Here is a 21,036-nt window from a genome sequence, read left to right as displayed (position 1 = left end):
CCCCAAAAAAAAAAAAAAAAGAAAAAAAAAAGTGCTCTGTTCCCAGATCTGTAGGTACGACTTGGCTAATTCTGATGTTTTTAAAGTAGGTTTGCACTACTTTTATCAGGTTGGACTAAAAATAAATGTGGAGTTCAGCTTGGTTGAGTAAGACGACCATTTTTACACAGTTATTAGAAAGAAATAGTAATAGTGTGGTATAATATATTGTTACTATTATTAATAATATACTGGAGTAATAAATGAACAGTTGATTTTTAAGGGTTTGGATTTGATCGGTGGTGGTGGTTGTTAATTATTAAAAATCTGTGCATAAGTCATAGACAAGCAAATGTACTATTTTTTTTATGCTGTAGCAAGAATTTTAGTAACTTAACATGGCATATCCTTGGACAAGGAGTAACTAGCTATGGAATAGCTTGCTGGTGGCTGTATGTTACCATGAATCGCACAGCATTCCAAAAACATCTGAAATACACGTATGGTTTTGCTTTAAAAAATTGGTTGAGATCAATGCTGCTTCTACAGAAGGTAAATGAAGACGAGCTGACAACTTCTTGTGCTTACAGTATATAGTAAGATGATTTTTGCCCAGTTGGGTTGAACAGCATCAAGCTGCTTTCTTCTTTTTTCAAAAAGAACACTAATCAAGCTGAGAGTATTGGCTAAATATGTGCTATGCTACCTTATTTAGAAAGTCTTCTTATAATACAGTACCAGTTATAGCTTAAAGCTATCTTTGTTAACTCTGGCTGAAAGCATAATATATACAAGATAGGGCAATATTACAAACGTAAACAGACCCAATGTTCTTGTTCCTGTTTGATACTGCCCAGTTGGTGAACTTTTACCCCAAAGACGACGTCATGCTAAGTAGCTGAGCTCTTCCTTATTTTCTTTTTAGTTAATCACAGTAGTATAAAAAAATGAGGTGTATTCTTCGAAGTGGGAAATTTTTCAGTCCTAAGACTTAAATATTTTTCACAAGAGACTCAGTTTCATTATGGAGTCAGATGTGTTGACTGGGGAACTTTTCGTGGGAGAGTATTCTGAATACTTTTCTAATTTTACTTTTTGCCTGCCCTTTTTGTTTAATGTTGTCTAGCAATCCTAACTTGCAGGATTATTATGACAGCTCAACACTACCTTTCTTCTGTTTTGAGGCTTCCCCTGAAAAATTGTATGTTATCTCTGTAGCTCAAATTAATGGTATTTTCCTTTTTGTATTTCATTGCATTTGATAAGCAAATGGGGCAACATTAGTATTAACTTCTGTGTGTTGGGAAATGTCATTTGATTCAAAGGCTAACCAAAAGACCATATAAAATACTGAGGATACAAGTTACAAGAAGTGAGATAAATCAGAGAAATAATAATGGTATTTAAAAAAATGATCTTGAATATTTTAAGTATTAGTAGTCAGCAGCTGAATTAGAAAGGTAGTGCTCTCTTAGAACCGTCTGATAGCATTGACTTATTCAGTAGCATTTGCTGTTTTAGGTAAAAGTCTCCAAAGATGCATAAATTATTATAAAGAGTAATATTGTGGCCATGATTTCTTGCGTGGTGTCTCCAGTGGGATGATATATCTGGATGTGGTTGTCTTCTGCAGATTATTATGTATAAATGGATCAAATTCCATGTATTACAGAGAAAGTATATTCTATTTATTACCAATTGCATTCCAGCAGACACTTAATTTATCTCAAGTGGCGTGCTATGAAAACTGTGAATTTTTGGTTTTGCAGCAGCCCTTGTGCTTTAAGAGCAAATCTGTTCTTTCACATGTTCTAGTAATCTCATATTTATTTTTTATATGAGGACTAATAATGGTTAAAGCGAATTTTGTTCTGTTACTTCTGCCTTGCAAAGAAACATACTCTGTACAATCTACCGAAAAGTGACTTCTCAGGTCTTGGCATTTTTGTCAGGTTGTTTTTCTGCTAAAAGGGCTTTTCCTCTGCCAGACTGTTTGTTGCATACATTGATAGCTTGATTCAGGGGTAATCTTTTCAAAGTAACTAAAGTAGTTTTGTTTTATCACAAATAAGATTTTTCATTTTTGTTTCAGATTTGACAAAACAAAGCAGTTGGTTGATGTTAAATGAGGAGGATGGGTGGTTTTCTGATTGAGGCAGGGCATTGGGGCACAAGGTCTAGATTCAGTTCACAGTTTTACCATGACTCTCTGGGTGAATTTCATAGAACTAAATGACTGATTTAACCAAAACCCAAAAGCATTCAGGACACTATTTTTCATTTGGCAAAAACAGGCTAGAAAGAACCAGAAGACCTATAACACCCCCCCCCCCCCCCAAACCAAAACAAAAACGTACCTGAAAGGAAGGGAAATGTACACCATCACTTTTTCTTGCTTCTTCGTAGCGTGAAGTAAATAGTAATATGCTGACCAAAACCAAAAAATGGGAAAATTTTAATTGACTCACCGTGCATGCGTGTGCACATGAGTGTGTGCATGCGTGCATGTGTGTGTGAGAGTAGATCCTATCTTCCTGTTATTTCTAATGTGAAATCTCAGTTCAGAGGCTCTAGGATTTCTAAGTACCAGAAGCAAAACACATGTATACTTCAGAGAAAATTGTAGTCAGTTGTATCAGTCTGTGTTTAAATTTTTTTAAATCCTTGAGGATATTAAAACTCTCCTACTTGTTTATAGAATCATTTTTATTTTATAGAGTACATTGTATATTTTATCGTCCCTCTCCATTCAGAACGTTTGGTTTCTGTTGTGTATTGGATGTGCCGCTTTTCTACATTCAGCAAAGTAAATGTCTCAAATATATTAATGAGTATCACCATGGATGTAATTTGATTAACTGTGTACTTGAACGTGGTTTTTACGTTGAATATCAGCACTAGATTCTTTTGATAAGATGAAGAACCTGCACAAGCTATCTCCATTATGAACTGTGGGGAGTTATACAGCTACGAAGATGCAACCAACTATTATGAGTGCAAAGAAAGTAGAAAGTGGCTGGCTTGACACTTAAAGAAGGGACAGATGAGCTGGTTCAGCATAGTCTCCTTTCTTTATCATTTTGGTTTTACAGAATGAGTTCTGTTAAGTTTAATCTATGTAGAGGTTTGTATGGATAACATTTCTAAGCAAAGGTTCTTTCTACTCTGGACAAGGAGACCAGGATTCTGATGCTCTCGCTATGTGCCTAAACTTAGGCATTGCCCTGCCTAATTCTTGAGCAGATCAAAGTGAGCTGATTAGGCATCTAGCATCCTCATAGAGTCCATGGGGAGACCCAAGAGATGCCTTGGAGCAATTCAGGTGTACGTACCTAGGTGCTTTTATTCAGTTAATGGAGAGTGGCATGTGCCTCCAAAGAGTGACTCAAATCCTGGCGAGGTTTAAAGTGGTTAAGAGAGGTGGAAATAATCTATCTGCTGCTTATCTTTTTGTTCACTTGAGTCACAAAATCTAGTTGTTTTTGAGAGGGCTAATGGATGCTGCATGGTGTGGCAGTTATGTCCATGTTTTCTCTAGTAGCTTAGTTACTAGACTTTATAATGTTCTGGTGTACTATCTTAATAAAAATGTTACTCTATATAAAATATATGTAACTATTTTCTACAGTAAAGTACATAGCCCTATAGTTCAGGAAGCTATTACTTTAGAGCAGGGGTAGCAAACTTAATGAAGCCCGCTGGGCCAGATGAGCAGCACAGGGCTGCTCTGTGGGCTGGACTGGGCCCACAGGCTGGCCTCATGCACCAAATCCAGCATGGGGGGCTGGTCTGGTGCGGGTGCCATGTGCATCCTGTCTCGGATCTGCCCCTGCACACCATTTGCAGCGTGCGTTCCAGACTGGCTCTGTTTTGTGGGTTTGATCCGCAGGCTCTCTGTGACATTCCTGGTTAGAATATTATAGTGCAGTCTTTACAGATAACAGCTCTCCACTAGTCAGAATTTCTTGGGCTTCTTTTCTTTTCTTTTTTTGAAATGGAAGGTGAATCTGTAGATAATGCTAGTGTGACAGTGCATATTGCATCTGGAAATATTCAAGTTTTCGTGGATACAGCAGGCAGAGCTTCATAATGAATTACTGATTTAGTGTTTTATCAAAACAAAGTGGCATGGCGTTTCACAGTCGCCGAAACAAAGTTCTGAAAATAGTACTTCATACTTTTCTATTGGAAGGTTGTAGCCATTCAAAAGAATTTCTGTTAGAGCTTCTATACTAAGTGTAGTCCCCTCAGGTGAGGGGAGTGTCTGAGTGAGAGCGAATGTTCAAAGAAAGCAGCACATGTAAATTCTGAAATATTAACTATCTGTTTTCAGATTCTTCATCCATTGATATTGACAGTACAATGGTTAGCAGTTATTTTAACGTTTTGGATTGTGCATCTCTTGGACTTTGGAAATCAATGTGCATTGTTGCTCATTAACAAAGAAGTTATTCTCCGCATGGCTTATACAAGTGTTGGGAGTAATGTTTTTTTTAGTACAACACTTCAAGAGCTGCTGGTTGGCTAGGACACTTTTGTTCCTAGTTCTTTTTTAGTCAGTTCATATTAAACCTGAAATGTGACAACCTATGTAACAATGAATATATTCCTACAATACAATACTTGTATGTATTTGAAGAAAGCCTAATAGCATGTCTAATTGAATTTACTATGCTTGATGAATTTTAGAAATGGCAGTTGTATTTTATGTCATCTATAACAGAGATCTTGATTGTAAAATATGCCATAAAATATGGAAAGTGTAATAAATTAGCAAGTCAAAATGGTTTTAAACCATTAAAACCAAAAGCAAAAAGGATAAAAATTTGCTGTTACTTTTTTTTTAATTGTTAAAATTAAACACGTTGTTTTAATTGTTAAAATTTAGTTGTTAAAATTTGACACACAATTATTCTGATAAGGGCAAGCCCGTTGAGGTAAGATGGAAAATATTTTACTTTTACTTAGGAATTTATTTAGTTTTTTTGTAATGTAGTTGATTGCTGTGGCCATAGTGTGGTTTTACAGGAGCACTCCTTAAAGTAATGCTACTAAAAAGTACCATTCAAATAAAATATTATTTCTGGATTTCTTCAGAAGAACAGGGAGAATTAAAAATTAGCTGGTTGACATTAAGTGGAAAATATGATACGTATGCATGTATATGGGTATATATGTATTATTACATGAGGTTTAAAAAAAAAAAAAAAAAAAAGTACTTCTTAACCTGCCAAAGTACTTGTATGGAATAGGTTTTCTATAAACTGTTTGTACCAAAGGATTATCCTTTATTTTTGCTCTTAAAGGTTGGCTTGGAAAATTTGAATTGTCTACATGTTTAATCCTGTGGCAGAAGTGGTAATCTTTAGAAAGTAGATATGGACACACAACCCATTTAAAATGTACGTCTTGTAAATATAAAAGGTGGCGAGTGTTTCTTGTAAAAATGTCAAGGCCCAACTCCCTATGGGCTTTTTCGTGTGGGTTGAGACTTTGCATTCTGTAAATGTGAGCTGAAGTTGATAGGTTTATATTACCACCTGCCTGTGTCCACTGTTGTCACACTAGAAGATTCACTAACCCTGTTTAGATTAATTTTGCTGCCTGTTGGATGCAGGTGATGCTGTTGTATATTTTTTTTTCCTCCTGTGACTTCTTTAGGAAAATCGGGTTTATCTTGTAACTCCAGCCCTTTGAGGCACTAGCAGCCATGACCTGTCACATTTAAATGATAGCATGAAATATTAGTTAACTACTTCACCCAACATTGTCAGGACAAGGGAGGCTTTGCCAGCTGCTCTTGGACTGAATAGGCCGTCACCAGGCAACTTTGCTGTCTGGAAGTATAAATACAAAGAGCCAGGAGAGGAATGAACATCACTATTCATGGCCTGCACATTTAAAACACATCTCCATTAACTTTTATATACTGGTGAGAAGGTTGTAAGAAAATAGATTGGATAAACAGAAATTGGAAAGCTTCTGAAATATTTTTTTCCTTTCTGGAAGACCTGCTCAAAAATCATACTTCTGTTGAATATCTACATTAATTTTTAACGGTGCAGAAAACATGGAAATGTTCTTAAGATATTTTTTCACATTTTCAAAACACGGCTTCCTTTTTCCTTTATGGAAGTTGTTTTGTGGGTTTCCTGAGTATTGAATTAAAAGATGTTCAACCTTTCTTGATTTTTGGCGCTAGTTTTTCTTTCTAAAGAAGTTGATAGACTTGTGTAACAAAAGGCCGGGGGGCAGGAGAGGAAGACCCTCTCAAGTATACAACTCAACAAAAAGCGGAATGTTTACACCTCCCCCCAGGGGACTGTGGAACAGTTGGCACACTTGCTTGGCAAACAGTGATTGTGAAACTCAAGTGTGTTCCTTTAAGTTATCTGGGACATAATTATTGAATCTTTCAAGTCCATATTTTAATATTTACTTAGAGCTACCACCTAATTTCTCTCATGCCATAGATTAGTGACTTTGAAAGACCTCAGTAAAAAATGGTTGAAAACATCTTTGAAGTGCTGCTTGAAACATCTTTGTTTTACTTTGTCCTTTTTTTTTAGCTCTGCTGTATTAGCTTTTATTTGGGGCTGTGACTCCATCTATGGTTGTGAACTTAGTATTCAAACTGGGCTATTATTTTAACTGCTCTAGGGCTGCAGATCCTCTACTACTACTACTTCCAGATAAAGAAGTTGGCTTTAAATTTCAAACTGAGCAGATGATGCCTGATACCTTCTAAATTCCAATTTGTGTGCATTGGGCGGAGAACAACTCTTCTACACTGAAACACAAAGTTTCTTCAGAATGGTTTTTTTTTATATGAGTGAAATAACAGAAGTTTAGGTAGAAAGGAAACCCACCTGTATTGCTTCACTTCAGGCAAGTATTGTTGACCTTTTTCCTGAATTGTGACTAGCACTGAAGGGGCTGAAGACTTTGTTTTTTGCTGAACCTGGCACTACTCCTTAAGACAATCTGAAGTGACAAATTGCTATTGAATGTGAGATTCATCATCGCCACCATCATCACCAACAATGTATCATCTTTAATCCAGTGATAAAGCTATTCTCATAAATTAGTCATTTCAGGGCTTTTACCCACCACTGTCTTGATACTTTTTGTTTTTAGCTGCTTGCACTTGACCTGCTCTTGGTGAAGTCTGTTGTCCTTGGGCTTTTGAGCAGGCAAGTAGTTCATTATGACCCATAGTCCTGATGCTGAAGAGCTACAGTTTTTGTTCACTTTTCCGTAATTTGTAGCCTGGAGGACATAAATTGGCATTAGGTGGATTAAAAATACCAAGCAGCCTGAAACTACTGAAAAACCTCTTTTCTGTGAATAGGATTAATCAGAGCTTTCTTATTTTCTTATCAAGAGAGTTAGTGCTGTATGTTCTAGATTCTGTTCATAATATTTTAAGTATGCTTGAGCAGGGACTCCCAGGTAGAAAATCTGCTCCTGATGCTAGAAGTGGTGCAGGTGCTCCTTTTTGGGGTCTTCACGTTGCTGCTCATGGACTGGTTCATGTGTTGGAAAATTGATCTGAGAGATTTAGCTTTGTACCCAAAAGCCTTCAACGTAGTGAAGGTGAGGGGCAGCCCTTGTGACTGTTGTCTGTAACAGGTTTCTTTTTTGGCTGTCATTGTGAGAGAAGAGAATTTACAGTGAAAATGCTCTCTCCATTCAGTGGTCTCCATGATGGGCCTTGGCTTTTCATAGTAATTGAAGGAAATAAGAAATAACAGGTGAAAGTTCTTTAACTATCTTATGATAGCCTTGAATGATTCATATATTTGTTCCTGATAGTCTTCAATCAGAAGCAAACTTTCTGCCAGTACAGAAGCCCTTCATTATTCTTGCCTTATCAGGCCCAGGCAAAAAGTGTAATCTACCCACAGTGAATTGCTCTAATAATACTACTGTTGCAGTTCTTCTCTTGAAAACAATTAAACTGATGGCTTCCCATTACATTGTGCTTTCTCCAGCTTTGGTTTCTGTTGACTTTTGCTTAAAGTGAACTTATTGTAGTTCTAGCAGCACCTGAAAACACCCTAAAAATGTAATACTTTAAAATATAAATGTGTTGATGTTTATATTGCTTCTATAATTTTATGTGTAAACAAGTTTGCCTTGAATCTTTCCAGATGCTCCAGGTTATCCTACATTTAAATTATGGACACTAGGTTTTCTTTACTGAGGACCTCAAGAATTTGTAATATGTACATCAGTGTATTCCTTAAAACGAATTGTTTTCGTAAAATTGTGGAAATGGAACAACTTTGATATCATATGGCAATAATGGCAGAATAATTACTTTTTCAGCACACACTCACAAAAGTAGTAGATTCATGATCATATTCCCTCATGAATCAATTTTTTTTGGTTTATACTTGTCTGCAACAGTAGTGAATGTAGTGGTCTCTAATGTAGAGCAGTTGAAAGTCAATATAGGATTGTAAAATCAAAAAGTATGATGATTATTTTGATGTATGCTGGTAACTTGGAAACCAGTGCATACATATGAATGACAGCAGGTAATAGTACTGTCATTCATATGTATGCACTGGTGTGCAAACAGTCAATAGTACAGTCAATGGAAAAAAATTACCTTTGCATTTTTCCTAGTGAATAAAAACTGATGTGCTGTACAAAAGTTTAAACTTGTAACTAAGCAATTTAATTTCACAGTAATACCAAGTATTCTTATTTTTATTAAAAATGATCTGAAAGCTCAATATAAAAAACTATAATCTAGAATGAAGTGTTGGAGATCAAAGTAGGTGGTATAATTACGTTGTGATTGAAATGGATGCAGTCAGTCCATCAATATTTTACTAAAATGCAGATATAATTTCTATGTTGAATGTGTATCTCCATGATTCTTAACCCTGGTACTGTGGCAGCCTGGGGTTACCTTGAGATCTTTTCAAGGGTGTCGCAGGGTGCCATGCACTGTTAACCTTGTTAGGTGTGCAAACATGATCCACAAGATAAACGCAAACATTTCAAATAGGACTCCATAGTATTAAAACATTCCAACTTGCCGAGTTCTTTGCAACAGAAGAATTACTGTCTTATTTTTCTGTAATAAAAAAATGAACGAAACCTAAGAGTAGGCATTTTCTGAGGAGTGCTTTGACTCCAAGGAAGAGTACCTAAACTCTAAAAAGGTTGAGAGAACCACTGGGATTTATTTATATGCAAGTTACTCCTCTTCAAAATAATACCTGTTTGGCCATCTCTAATGGCAGAGCTGTGACTTGTGATAAGTAGGGACCTAGCAAATTTGCCCCCCACCATGCCTCTGGCAGAGGGGCCCCAGAATTCCTGCCCCTCCCTGGAGATTGACATTTGAGGGAGGGGCAGGACTTCTGGAACCCCTCAGCCAATCAGAGGTATGGGAAAGCTCCCACATTTTTGAAACTCTGCTGCAAAAACCTACTCCTTCCCCCGTGCTTCAGGATGCCAGGTTTCCCGCCCTTTCCTGTTTTTGCAGCTCGCGACTCCCTGCCACTCACTGCTAATTCTGTGCCTTTTCATGGTCCCCCTGCTTTCTTGCAGGGACTGTGCTTTTTTTGCGTTCATAGACTGAATTTATGGTTTCTGTGAGAATCACAAAATTGCAAATTCAATAGGTCCCTAGTGATAAGCAGTGGTTACATATGTGACTCTTGTCTCATCTAAAATATTGGCTGTCAATACTAATTAGAGTAGTGTTAGAATTTCCTTGGTGTGTATAAATATATTTTTCCTGTCTTTAATTTGAAAACATGGCTTTTTTGAGTAAATGTGAGGACTGTTACCTTCCTACTAAACTTTGGCATAATCCAGTTATGGGATTTTGTATATAAAACTGCTTTTACTTTGGAAGAACTGGCTCCATGGTAAAGGTTCGGTAAAATGTCATGACAAAGCTGCAACTTAAATTAGAACTTCCCAGGATTGGTTCTAAGCTAAAAAAAAAACAACCCCCCCCCCCTCTCCCCTCAAAATCCTATTCTTCTGTCCAATAATATTAATTTCCAGGAATTGCTTGGAAGCTACTGAAATTGTACAAGTGTGCTTAATTCTGAATGTTTCCTTTGAATTCCCTGCACCTCAGTCCTTCTTCTCTGTACTTTGTTACTATTTGTCTTCTCCATATTTCCCACTTCTGGATCGCTGTAGTTGAGCATGTGCAACATAACTTTCTGTATGACTTGTAAACTTTATATGCTGTTTATAGATTAATTATTATGGTGGTGAAAAGCATTTTCAAGTCATCAATAAGTTTTTTTTTTTGGCACTTGCAGGGACATACTTTGTGTCCCAAACTTTTTCTGAAAGGGGGGGGGGGAAGGGACCTCCCAACCCTCAGATTTTATTGCACAAATGTCAATGGACTCATTATTTGTCCAACAGCTGATGTATGTAGTACTTGTTGATTCACTTAATTGGTAACTGTACTACATTCATAACAACTTCAACAACAAAAACAATAGGTCAGTGTCTGCTGTTTATGCATAAATAGTCACATAGATGCAGATTATGTCTGAAGGGTAGAGCGTTAGTTTGAAGAGTTGTGGTACATGAATGGGTCCGTTGCTTGCTGTCCTCAGGTGGGTTGTGTTTTCATATCTTGAATCCTCCTGCACCCGTGGACTAGAAGTTCTGGTAGTAAACATTTGAATAACTTCAACTATTTGCTTTGAAAGTGTTGCATTATGGTGCTAAAAAAAGTATTTATTGTTTATAGCTTGTATTTCATAAAGCATGCATTTACCATTGGATTTTTTTTAAAGTTGTTAATTGTCTGTTACATTTTCTCAATGCCTTTTAATATTGTAAACATTAAAAAAAAATGCTTTTCTACATCTCTGAATTTGATACTTGAACATCCATGATACATGCTGCAGATATGTTTGACTCTATGACTTGTTGTTCCTTTGACCCCTCCTTCCTCAGATGCTGTTTGTATTTTAAAGCTGCAGCAATTTAGGGAGAGGCAGTGGTGTTCAGCTTTACTGAGTGCAGTGTATCAAGCAGTTAGCCAAGGTTGGAAAGAAGTTTAAATTGTTCTTTTGTTATGCTACATAAGTACTACAGCATGTGATAGGTCTTGGAATTTAACTTGCTGCACTACAAACGGGATCCTGCTTTATCTTGGGGAGAGAGAAATTGTTATAGTTGTTAAAGATCTAAAATAAATTAATGACTTCAGTAATTATTTAGTTGCAGAAATCAATATTGACCTAGTTATCCAAGTATTTCGCAACTCAGAACAATTTTTTAAAAATTATTTGTAGCTGAAACCATTTTAAAATAGCTTGCTTTTTATTAAGGGAATCAAGTTCAGTGTACTTTTTTTGTCTGACTAGCTATAGAAGAGCTCTTTAAATGGTACACAACTTTCTTTTTTTTCATAATTTAAATGTAGACCAGTTTAAGAATTATTGTCTTTCATAAATAGTTAAACATGCATAATTTAAAAAAACCACAAGCCTTCATTTTATTATTTTTAGTCCAGTATAGAACTGATGCAAGAATAGTTGAGAATAGAAGGGCAGCATAACTGCACTGATATGCCTTTGTAGCATATTCCCATCCCATCAGCTGGAAAATTAAATTAGGTTACAGCATGGATTAACATTTAGGCTTGTGGGGAGGGGAAGGTAGTGTATATAAACACCATAAAATTGAACAATGAGATTATATAGTTTACAGCTAATTTCAAAATTCTGCATTTAGCTTTTGTTGAGCAAGGTTCTGAGAGGATAGACAGTAATTGCATTCATTGTTCATCAACTGTCCCTTCTTTATGAAGATACAAATAAAGTAAGTGAAATACCATTAGTATTTCACTTGATTTGCCTTGTGTAATGTTCATGGATAATGTAACAGGATTTGTTCCATTAGGAAAAAAAATCTAAATGAAGTGTTAATAGTTAAATCCTTTACATGATATTTGTAATTAATTTGTTATTCCACTGACAAAAGGGAACAATTATTAAAAATATATATATTTTTGGCAAGACAGTGCAATGGCACATCATAAGGTAAATACTCCTATGGGGGATGATTATATATCAATTTAGTGTTTACTGTTAGTTTATTCATAAAGATACAGTCATGATGAAGGAAGTCTTTTCTTTTGAAGGGGTGTGTGTGTGTGTGTGTGTGTGCGTGCGTGCGTGCGTGCGTGCACACGCATGTTAATACCACTGCAATATTTTCTTACTTGTTATTCCCTGGAATGGGGCATCCATGCAAATAATTGTGTATAGCAACTCCAAAGGTCTTATTTTGGCTAGCTCAACTTCTGTGACTAGCAGCTGCTTTGTGTGAAAGCTGTATCTCCTGGTGAGTGTGTTGCAATCTACTCTGAGCAAAATGTTGAGTAGGAAATGTAATTTTATATAAAGGGGAAACGCTTTTAAAGTTTAATACAAAGTCTAGAGAGTGCAATAAGCTTTCCTTCTTAGTGCAATAGTAGAAACTGAAGCTTCTAACATTGGTATGCAGCCTCTCATTTTATTGCATCATTCATATACATTCCCTAGTCCCGGGTATGACTGTAAAGTGCAATAATCTGTTGCTCTACAGCCATTAAGGCACTGAACTTCTGGACTCGCTCTGGTTTTTGGACTCTGTCTCAATGGTCTAAAGGCGGGATGGTAGGTCTTGGGCAGCCTCCACTCCTCCATACTGTTGCCTAGGTCTACGTGCAGAAGGTCTTGGTGTGGTGGTCGCATAGACCTCTTATACATACACCATGGTCCAGAGGATTGATGGTTGCCAAGATATTTTCCCATTCAAGTGAAAACGTATAATGTTTGCTTAATTTAAACATTCTTAGATATGTAGCTTGGATCTTTAATGACCCTGCAGCTTTATCTTCCTTAGTTGTTTTTTCAAAGACAACTTAGGTAGTATGTTTGACTTGGGTCATTTGGCTGATACAGAGGTGCGCATTACTACTTGAAGTTGTACATACTAAGGAAAATGCTTTGCTTTAACTAAGGGTTAGTAAGAAATGTGACCTGACTCTCTCCTGTTGTAAATGTTGTGTACCATTATTTTGCATTCAAGGAACTTGAAGCCTCAGGCATATCTCAGCTTTTTGGAGTCTGTGTAAATAATTTATTGTGCTTCTCCAGTAAATCTTGGCTAAAACCTTACTCTATTTTCTATAAATGAAAACTGATCTTGTGAGGTCCCTTCCAGCCCTAATGTCTATGAAATGAGAAAAGTCAGGATACCTTACAGGTAGAAGGTGTTTTGGAAAATAACTTTCCCCTTGTTTTTGTCTGTGGGACATGCTTGACTATCAGCTCTGATGAAACGGATCTCAGGCATTTTTCTGTGGGACTACACTGTGCTCAAACATCTTATTCAATTATATATTTTACTCTCTTGCTATTGCTTTTGAATGGGATCCCTTTAAAAAAGAAGGAAAGAAAGTCTGAGTTATCCTACCAAGCTTTCAGTGAGGTGTGACAGTTGTGTTTATGAACACATTGAGATTTCTAGGCCTACCAGAACTTGGAGGTTGGCTGAAGCCTTTCTTAGATTGTTTTCTTCCTAGGCCCCTTTGAAGGGCCCAGGATAGTCATTTGGTACTTATAAATTTCTCGGTGACTGCAACGTTGATAATCCTCAGACTTTGTTCACCACAATTCAGTTGGGGTCGAGATAAAAGAATGAATTTGCTGGCTACATGATATACCATGCTGTTGCCAGCAAATTCATTCCACTGTCTGTAATTTGGAGGGAGGTTTGGGGATTGCCATGGTCCTGCTTATGCAGGGTTAGAATCAAGAAATTTTAAAAGTGTTAATTAAATTTAGGTCCACTCAAAACCCCACATGGCAATGATTACTGTATTTTTGAGTTAGGAAGGCCTTCTCCACTATTGGATAAGAGGTGGAGCTACAGCTAACCGTGGTATGCAGTGCTATTTTTTATTTTTATTTTTATTTTTTTTGCCTCAAAGGCAAAAGCAATTGCTCTGGACCAACTTGCCAATAGGCAGTGTGTCCTAAGTTTTCTTTCTCCCCTGACTATAGGCAGGATCCAGCATTGAGTACAGGAAGTTATGATCCAAATATAACCCAGAGCAGATGTTGTAGACACCAGTAGAGGCAATAGACATTCGTAGTTGATCTCATGGTCTCAGTATCCTTGGTTTCCTTTGTTTAGAGGGGATTGCTCTTATGGGTACTGTGCCCATGGTACATTGGGCCATGCCTATTCCAGTACTTCAATTCTATTGTCAGATTTGGCATGCGGGGAAATGTTTAAAGTTTGCTTTGCAAGAGTTAGTTTGTAATGCTTTATAAAGAGGCCTTTTATTGTGAATGATGTCAATTCAGATGTGTGGAATTCGGAAAGGATTGGTTTGCAGTTGTATAGTTTCCAAGATCAGATTATTTTTATAAACAATTAGCTAAGTATGCGAGATGTGTGGGGAGGGAGGTTGGTTAAATAGATCCTTGCAGATTTATATAAAATGTCCCATATGGAAATAAAGAATTGGTTTGAGAAAGAGAGGCTGGTAAAGAATAAATCAGGATTGAAACCCTAAGTGATATGAAGTAGCTGAGTTAATCTCTAAATTTAGCATTGCCATGATTTCAGGGTATATTTTTGTCTAGATAAATGGAGATTTACTTAAATGAATGCCTATAGGGGCTGCTTCCATAAATCTTGTTACCTTTGGTTGGGGTATTCATTAGCATGTTTGTACAGCTTTCTCTAAGTATTCAAAATCAGTTGGTTGGGTATCGGAGCAGTATACGCACTAACAGTACGTTTAAGCATGCAAGCTGAAGTTCTTTCAAATGGGGGTTGCAGAGATAGTGAATAATGGATAAAGTAATTAAAGTACAGATACAAGGGGTTGATGTGATGTATGCTTTTCCATTGTGTATTGTTCCATCTTTATTTGGAAAATGTTTAATAAATGTTCCCAGACCATTTAAAACTCAAAGCAATGGAGCTGACGCAAGCTAAAGCATAGAGTACTTGTAAAAACATACAGACACGCAAGTGGATTGCTGCCAGACAGAATTTAAAGGCGGTTTTCTTAACTGCAGGGTGCCAGGTTTTGTACATGTGCCATGCTGGTGCTGTTAGAGAGAAGTGTGTTCTGCAAAGCAGACTGTGTACAGAACCTGTATATTGCAATGTCTTTGTTAATAGACATCATGGCGATACTGTGCCTGATCCTGCAAGCTGCTTAGCATTTCCTGCTGTATACTTATTTCTACCTGTTTTCATAGAACCTGGTGGTCTCGCACTGCTGTCCAGCATCGGGATCATTATCCGTATGAGGCAGGAAAATCGCAGTATACTGCTCAAACCCGGTTTCGTGTGAACAACATCCTGGGTGAAATTTAAATGCCATTCAGCTTCCAAGAATTTAAAATTTATTTTTATTATTTTCCTTTTATATTAACAAAACTCATTGTACTTTGTAAATATCCCAAATATTCCCCCATTTTAGCAGTTCCTGGGGGACTTTGTTGCTTTTTGAAGACTAAAATACAAGAATGTTTTAGCTTTTGTGTGCAGGTTTTGCACTTGGGGTGGAAACACAGGAAATGGGTTGAGGGATGGGGATGCTACCCCATATTTGGGTGCAAGTTGTGTAGCTGCAACATAACCTCTTCTAGGCTGTAACTGCAATTCATGACACAGAATAACGCAACCTATATGAAGAGTCTACATTGCAAAAGCTAAATCTGGAGTCAGCAGCCTTCCTGTTCAGTCCTGGCCAAACAACTATGTTAGCTTCAGACTGCTCAGGTTCAGCAAACCATATGGTAATTCTCTCATTGCCACTTTAAGACTGTTTCAAAGACCTATGTCAAAGGACAAGGTTTTACACATTTCTTAACATATGAAAAAAGATAGAAAATTGATTGTCTGGGGTAAATAGGGATTAAAAGCTGTGTAGACCTGCCCAGAAGATGCAGCACATGCTATTTAATAGCAAATTTCTGTGTGCTGTAATACGCTGACGCAAGTGGAAATTTAGGAAATAGGGTCCAAGTCAGAAGCTGCTGAGCTCCATAATTTGTGGATTTCAGTAAGCTCTCTTCACTGTCAGGATCTATGTAATACTTTCTTGCAGCATGTATCTTGCTCCTTACCCAGCTCACTGAAGACACAATAGAGTTTCTGAAGATTACAGAATATAAACCCACGAAGTGCCTGTATCACTGCTATGCTGGATCGTTTTTAAAGCAAACAATTCAGAAGTACTCTGCCGTTTGTGTGTTAAAGGTCTTGATTATGCAACTTGTGAGAGAATATCAAGAAGAAACAAGAAAAGGACTTTTAATGGACTTCTTCAGGAATAGTTTCTGAAGGCAGAATACTTTTTGTTGCAGATGATTTTTAAATTTTGAAGGTTAGGTAATATGTTTTAAATGTCATCAGTGATGCTTGAATTTATTTATAAAAAATGGGTGAAAACAGCATGTTGGAGGTTGTAGTGCAGTAGTTTCTGACACATGAGTGTTGAATAGTCATTTATTTATTATTTTATTGTGCATCTTTCATGTTCACTGATTTTGAGTTAATATGCCAGATGAGTCATATTTGCAAGATCTTCCATTTTAAATGACTTAAACTGTCATCTAACATCCTAATGCTATTGATCTCCATTGGAAAACGTTATTACTGCCCATCCTGTTTTGTTGTAATCAATATTTTTTCCTCTTTAAAGGGGGGCACACTATTAAATATGTCATCTATTTTGGTTTGGTTTATAATATTGTCCCCTAAAGTGGCTTTGTTGGCCAACAGGCAATAATCTTGTGCCCTTTACAGATGAAGATTCATCTGTAAAGGGCACAATTTATATGCAACTTTTTCAACGTCCATCAGCTTAGTGTCTCAAGAAGGCAAAAATCTGTTTTGTTGCAGATGTGCCTGATTTGAATGAGACGTGGCTTCCTGTGGTTTCACCATGGTAGTGCTGTTCTGCATTCTGCAGTGCAGAGAGGGGGTTTGAATACATGTATCGAACTAAATCCAGAATTGGCTCTCAGTGGTTGAGAAGAACTTTTCCAAACCCTATTCAGCATTGAGCCCAACCAGCATGGAGACAGGATTCAAGTCATGCAAAATATCATCTTAGCTTTTGGTCACGCTGCGAGGCAGATTATTCAGTTTAATATTTCCCCCCCCTGCATTGGGAGCAAATGTGGATTTTGGAAAACAAGATTTCATATATTGGCAATGAACAGTACCTGTGTCCCTAAGTCGCTTGTACTTTGCGGAGGTCTAAGGCTATTTCTGACTACTTCTGGAAGGGAAAACAAAATTGTTGGGAGGAGAGAAATACCTACGTTTCTGTAAAAGTCAAGTACAGGTACTCCTCACTTAATGTCATCCTGGTTAACGTTGTTTCATTACTACATCGCTGATCTATTAGAGAACATACCCATTTAAAGTCATGCAATATTTGGTTATTTGGCTGCCACCTGCTAGTAGGTAACTACTGTGATGCAACTGGATTTGCTTAACATTGTTTCGCTTAAAGTCGCATGTTTCAAGAACGTAACTATGATGTTAAGCGAGGAGTAGCTGTATCAAGATAAAGATTTTTGTGCTGGCCTCACCTACAGACATAATTAAGATCACTTAAAAAAATCCTTTGGTTGCTGTTTCTAAGATATTGCTTACTCATCATTTTTAGCTATAAAAAAACTAAAATGAACCCAACATCCCCTTCCCTTTTGTTTTTTCCATTACCACTTAACGAGGCTGGCTTCTTAGAGGCGTACCTCCTCTTGGATATCAAAAGACTGGGGAGAAAAAAGAAACTAGTTGAATTTTATTTGTCCCATGACAAGTGTATTGCATGAAAGTTACCAGCAAGTTTTGTCTTGCAACAGAAACATGCTGCGTGGCACAGAGATGATTCCTGGGAGGGTGATTTATGATGCTGAATAGCTTCCTCAAGGTGTATGAAAGGCTGTAGACGCTGAAGACTGTTTAATGATGGAGATGTACTTTTTCTGAGTCCTTTGCAGCAGTGAGTCGCTAAGACTACATGAGTGATGTCAACAGCACACGAGCTTAACGTTTGACTGGAATCTTGGGCTGGCTAGTAACTTTTTTTCTTTTATTGTCTTAGGGCAAAATGTGGCTTGGGAATCCATGGAAAGTTAAGTTGAGGGCATGTACTGTTGGCTGTGTGGTCAATATATAAAACGTGGAAGTGCAATTGTACACAATACGAGAAATTTGGTTGTAATGTTGCTAATATTAAGCAATGTTTAACTTGATGGTAAAGAGATCTGTACACTTGACAAGGTCCCTCATTTTAAATCATGATGCTAAACCATGTAGAGTTCTTACAAGAATATGCCTTACTGTATTCTGTTTTTTCTCAATACCTTGTGTTATCTTGATATTGTATTCACTTGTATGAAACAGATATGTAATGTCATAAGCTGCGTTAAGACTTGATCCTGCAAACACTCCTGGGAGGCCGAGGGGAGGGGAAGGGAGGGCCAACTTATGTGAATGGAGCTATTGGTGCCAACGACTGGACCCTTAGCAATGCATTAAACTTGCATGCGGATGTGAGAAGCTCTCCAAACTGAGGACTTAACAGAAACATACCATCTTTATCTCTTTTTTTTCTATTGGTAGATGATCTTTCTTTTTGCATTTCGTATAAATTCTGCTTGCCTATCAAGATTTGAAATCCATTTTAAGAGCAAGATATTAAAATCAACTAAACATAACCATGTGGCAGATCTAACCTCATAGATTGCTGTTAACTGGTTCTTAAAAATAGTCTTATTCTGTCTTTAATTACTCTTAAAAAGTGAGCATATCTTAATCATTATTTTGCATCTGTTAAAATTAAACCACCAGGAAACTAATTTATTACTAAAGTTTGCCAGTGAGAAATGTAGGGTGGGGGACTGGTTTTGAAAGCAAAAGTATATGGTGTATATGCCACAGAACAGTTCTCTTCCCCTCTAGCATTAGCTCCAGCGCAGTACAGCAATAATTGAGCAGTAAAGATTGTTTACAAACCTCCCTCCCTCCCTCCAGAATGATCAAATCTTGTGGAAACATTTTATAAAAAGTCAAGCATCTGGTAACAATGTATCCAACATGCCAAACTTCAAACAGTTGAAAAGGATCACAATTTTCTGCAAATGTTAAAAGCTGGTAAGGCACTGATCACTTTGAATAAATTGCAGTGCAGGCTTTTTTTGGTTATCTAATTTTATCTATTATTTTTTATAATTAAAGAACGTACTGATAATGTGGAACTTGAGTAACTTGGCAGTACTCCATAGAAAAAACTGGTGTCCTTGAATAGTTAATATGATGCCATGTAAATTTATTTTGTTCCTGATATTTTGTTGTCTCTGAACAAATCTAATTAAACATAATATAATTTCTTATTAGGCTCCACTGCCATATTATTTATGTTGACACTGAAGGGATAAGGGCTGTGCCTTTGTCTTAGTGTGTACTATTCTGAAACATTTAACATTTGTTTTCCCATGGGCAGAGAAGGCCAAGGATACTTTAATTAGCCCTTTCAAATTGTTGATAAATATTTTTATACATTTTTCTGAGGAGCATGCTTTCTCTCCCACTATGTGTTTGACTTAGCCTTGAAAAAGCTGTGATCTGGTCTCACTGAAAACTATTTCCTATAGTGGTTTATCAAGTCAGTGTCTGTAGTTGGCCAAATGAGGTATCTGATTAAAACAAAAAAGTCAACGCATATTTGAAAACTGTTTTCTGGCAACACATGCAGTGGGCAATTTGCAGCTGGTAAGATTTTGCATTATGTAACAGCCTAAAGTTAACACTAGCATCAGGTCTTTTTATTCTTTTTCTTTTCTTTTCTTTTTTTTTTTTTTTTTGGTCTTTCTGGAGGAGGGTAAAGGGAGAGCCTTGAAGAGTCCTTCCTTGCTCTTATCAACATAGCAGCCTCAGCTGCCCTCCTTGGATCCCCTGCCAGGGCTGCTATCATCTTCTGATCAAATATTAATGTGTGATTCTCTGCTTGCTCACTAATCCAAAGCCAATTAATATTATCTGTCAATTATTTACAGATCCTGAGGTGCGGAGGCAATTCCCAGAGGACTACAGTGACCAGGTTTGGAATGCGTAATTAATTTTTTACATGACAAAATTTATTTCAGGGTTGTTCAACATATTATTGCTGCTCTTTTTACTGAAAGAGATAAATGAATTTTTAGAAGGAAAGAGAAGCTGTAATTAGGAGCTGAGGATAAAAATGTGTATACATGTTGGGAACTGAAAATATTGTTGGAAGAATTTTGGAGCTCAACAAGATTGTTTTATAGTCTAATCTTTACAAGCAAACATGAGAGCAGGAAAGAAAATTCATTAATAAATTTCACTTTTTTGCCTCAAGGTGCCACAGTCTGCAGTTAATTTGGCAGCCCTCATTTCATTGTCTAAAAAGTTTATAACTACATTGAACCGGGCACCTGGCACAGCAGTACATTTTTTTTAAGCATTTGTCTGATCATGTGGAGTCTTGAGTCTGTTTCAGAATGATGGTATAAAAATGTCAGTGCGTAGCAATGGTGTTGTAAGTATGTGAGAGTGCATGTAGACTGCATGGGTGTCGTGCATTTAGCTTGCATGCGGACTGAAATGGGAGTTCTTCCCACAACTTCTTAGCCCAGATGGAAACAGTAATAACTGCTACCCCAGACAGTCAATGGCTGTTTCTGTGTTTTACTACATCTCATTAGGAAAGGATATGGCGGGGAGGAGGGATCATTTTTGTGGTGTCCATGACTGCCCCTGAAGTTAATGTTTGGTTGCTGCATGCCTAAGTAACTCCATTTGCCAGTGTTTTTGGCAGCCATTACATCTTGGTCTGGTTTGTAATTTGTTCTCTGGGCAAATTCTCTTATTTTCTTCATTTCTGAAATGTGCCAAAGTTATGATACTGTATAAGTATTTAATATAACAATAAACTTGGTCTAAATCAGTGCCTGTTTTCAAGTTATGGGGTGCGGGGTTATTTTAGTTTCAAATCGTTTT

The 21,036-nt window shown here is 37.0% G+C and overlaps 1 protein-coding gene across 1 annotated transcript in view; it reads left to right on the top strand.

Annotated features, from left to right (window-relative positions):
• Positions 1-21,036, top strand: part of DENND1A (DENN domain containing 1A) — a 274,774-nt gene that overhangs the window by 27,509 nt on the left and 226,229 nt on the right. Inside the window, 1 exon segment of the mRNA XM_025194283.1 lies at positions 20,070-20,113. Within this exon segment, the coding sequence (XP_025050068.1) occupies positions 20,070-20,113 (44 nt within the window).

Source organism: Alligator sinensis, unplaced genomic scaffold (assembly GCF_000455745.1).
Source record: "Alligator sinensis unplaced genomic scaffold, ASM45574v1 scaffold611_2, whole genome shotgun sequence".
Lineage (NCBI taxonomy): Eukaryota > Metazoa > Chordata > Crocodylia > Alligatoridae > Alligator > Alligator sinensis.
This window is presented reverse-complemented; position numbering and strand designations above follow the sequence as displayed.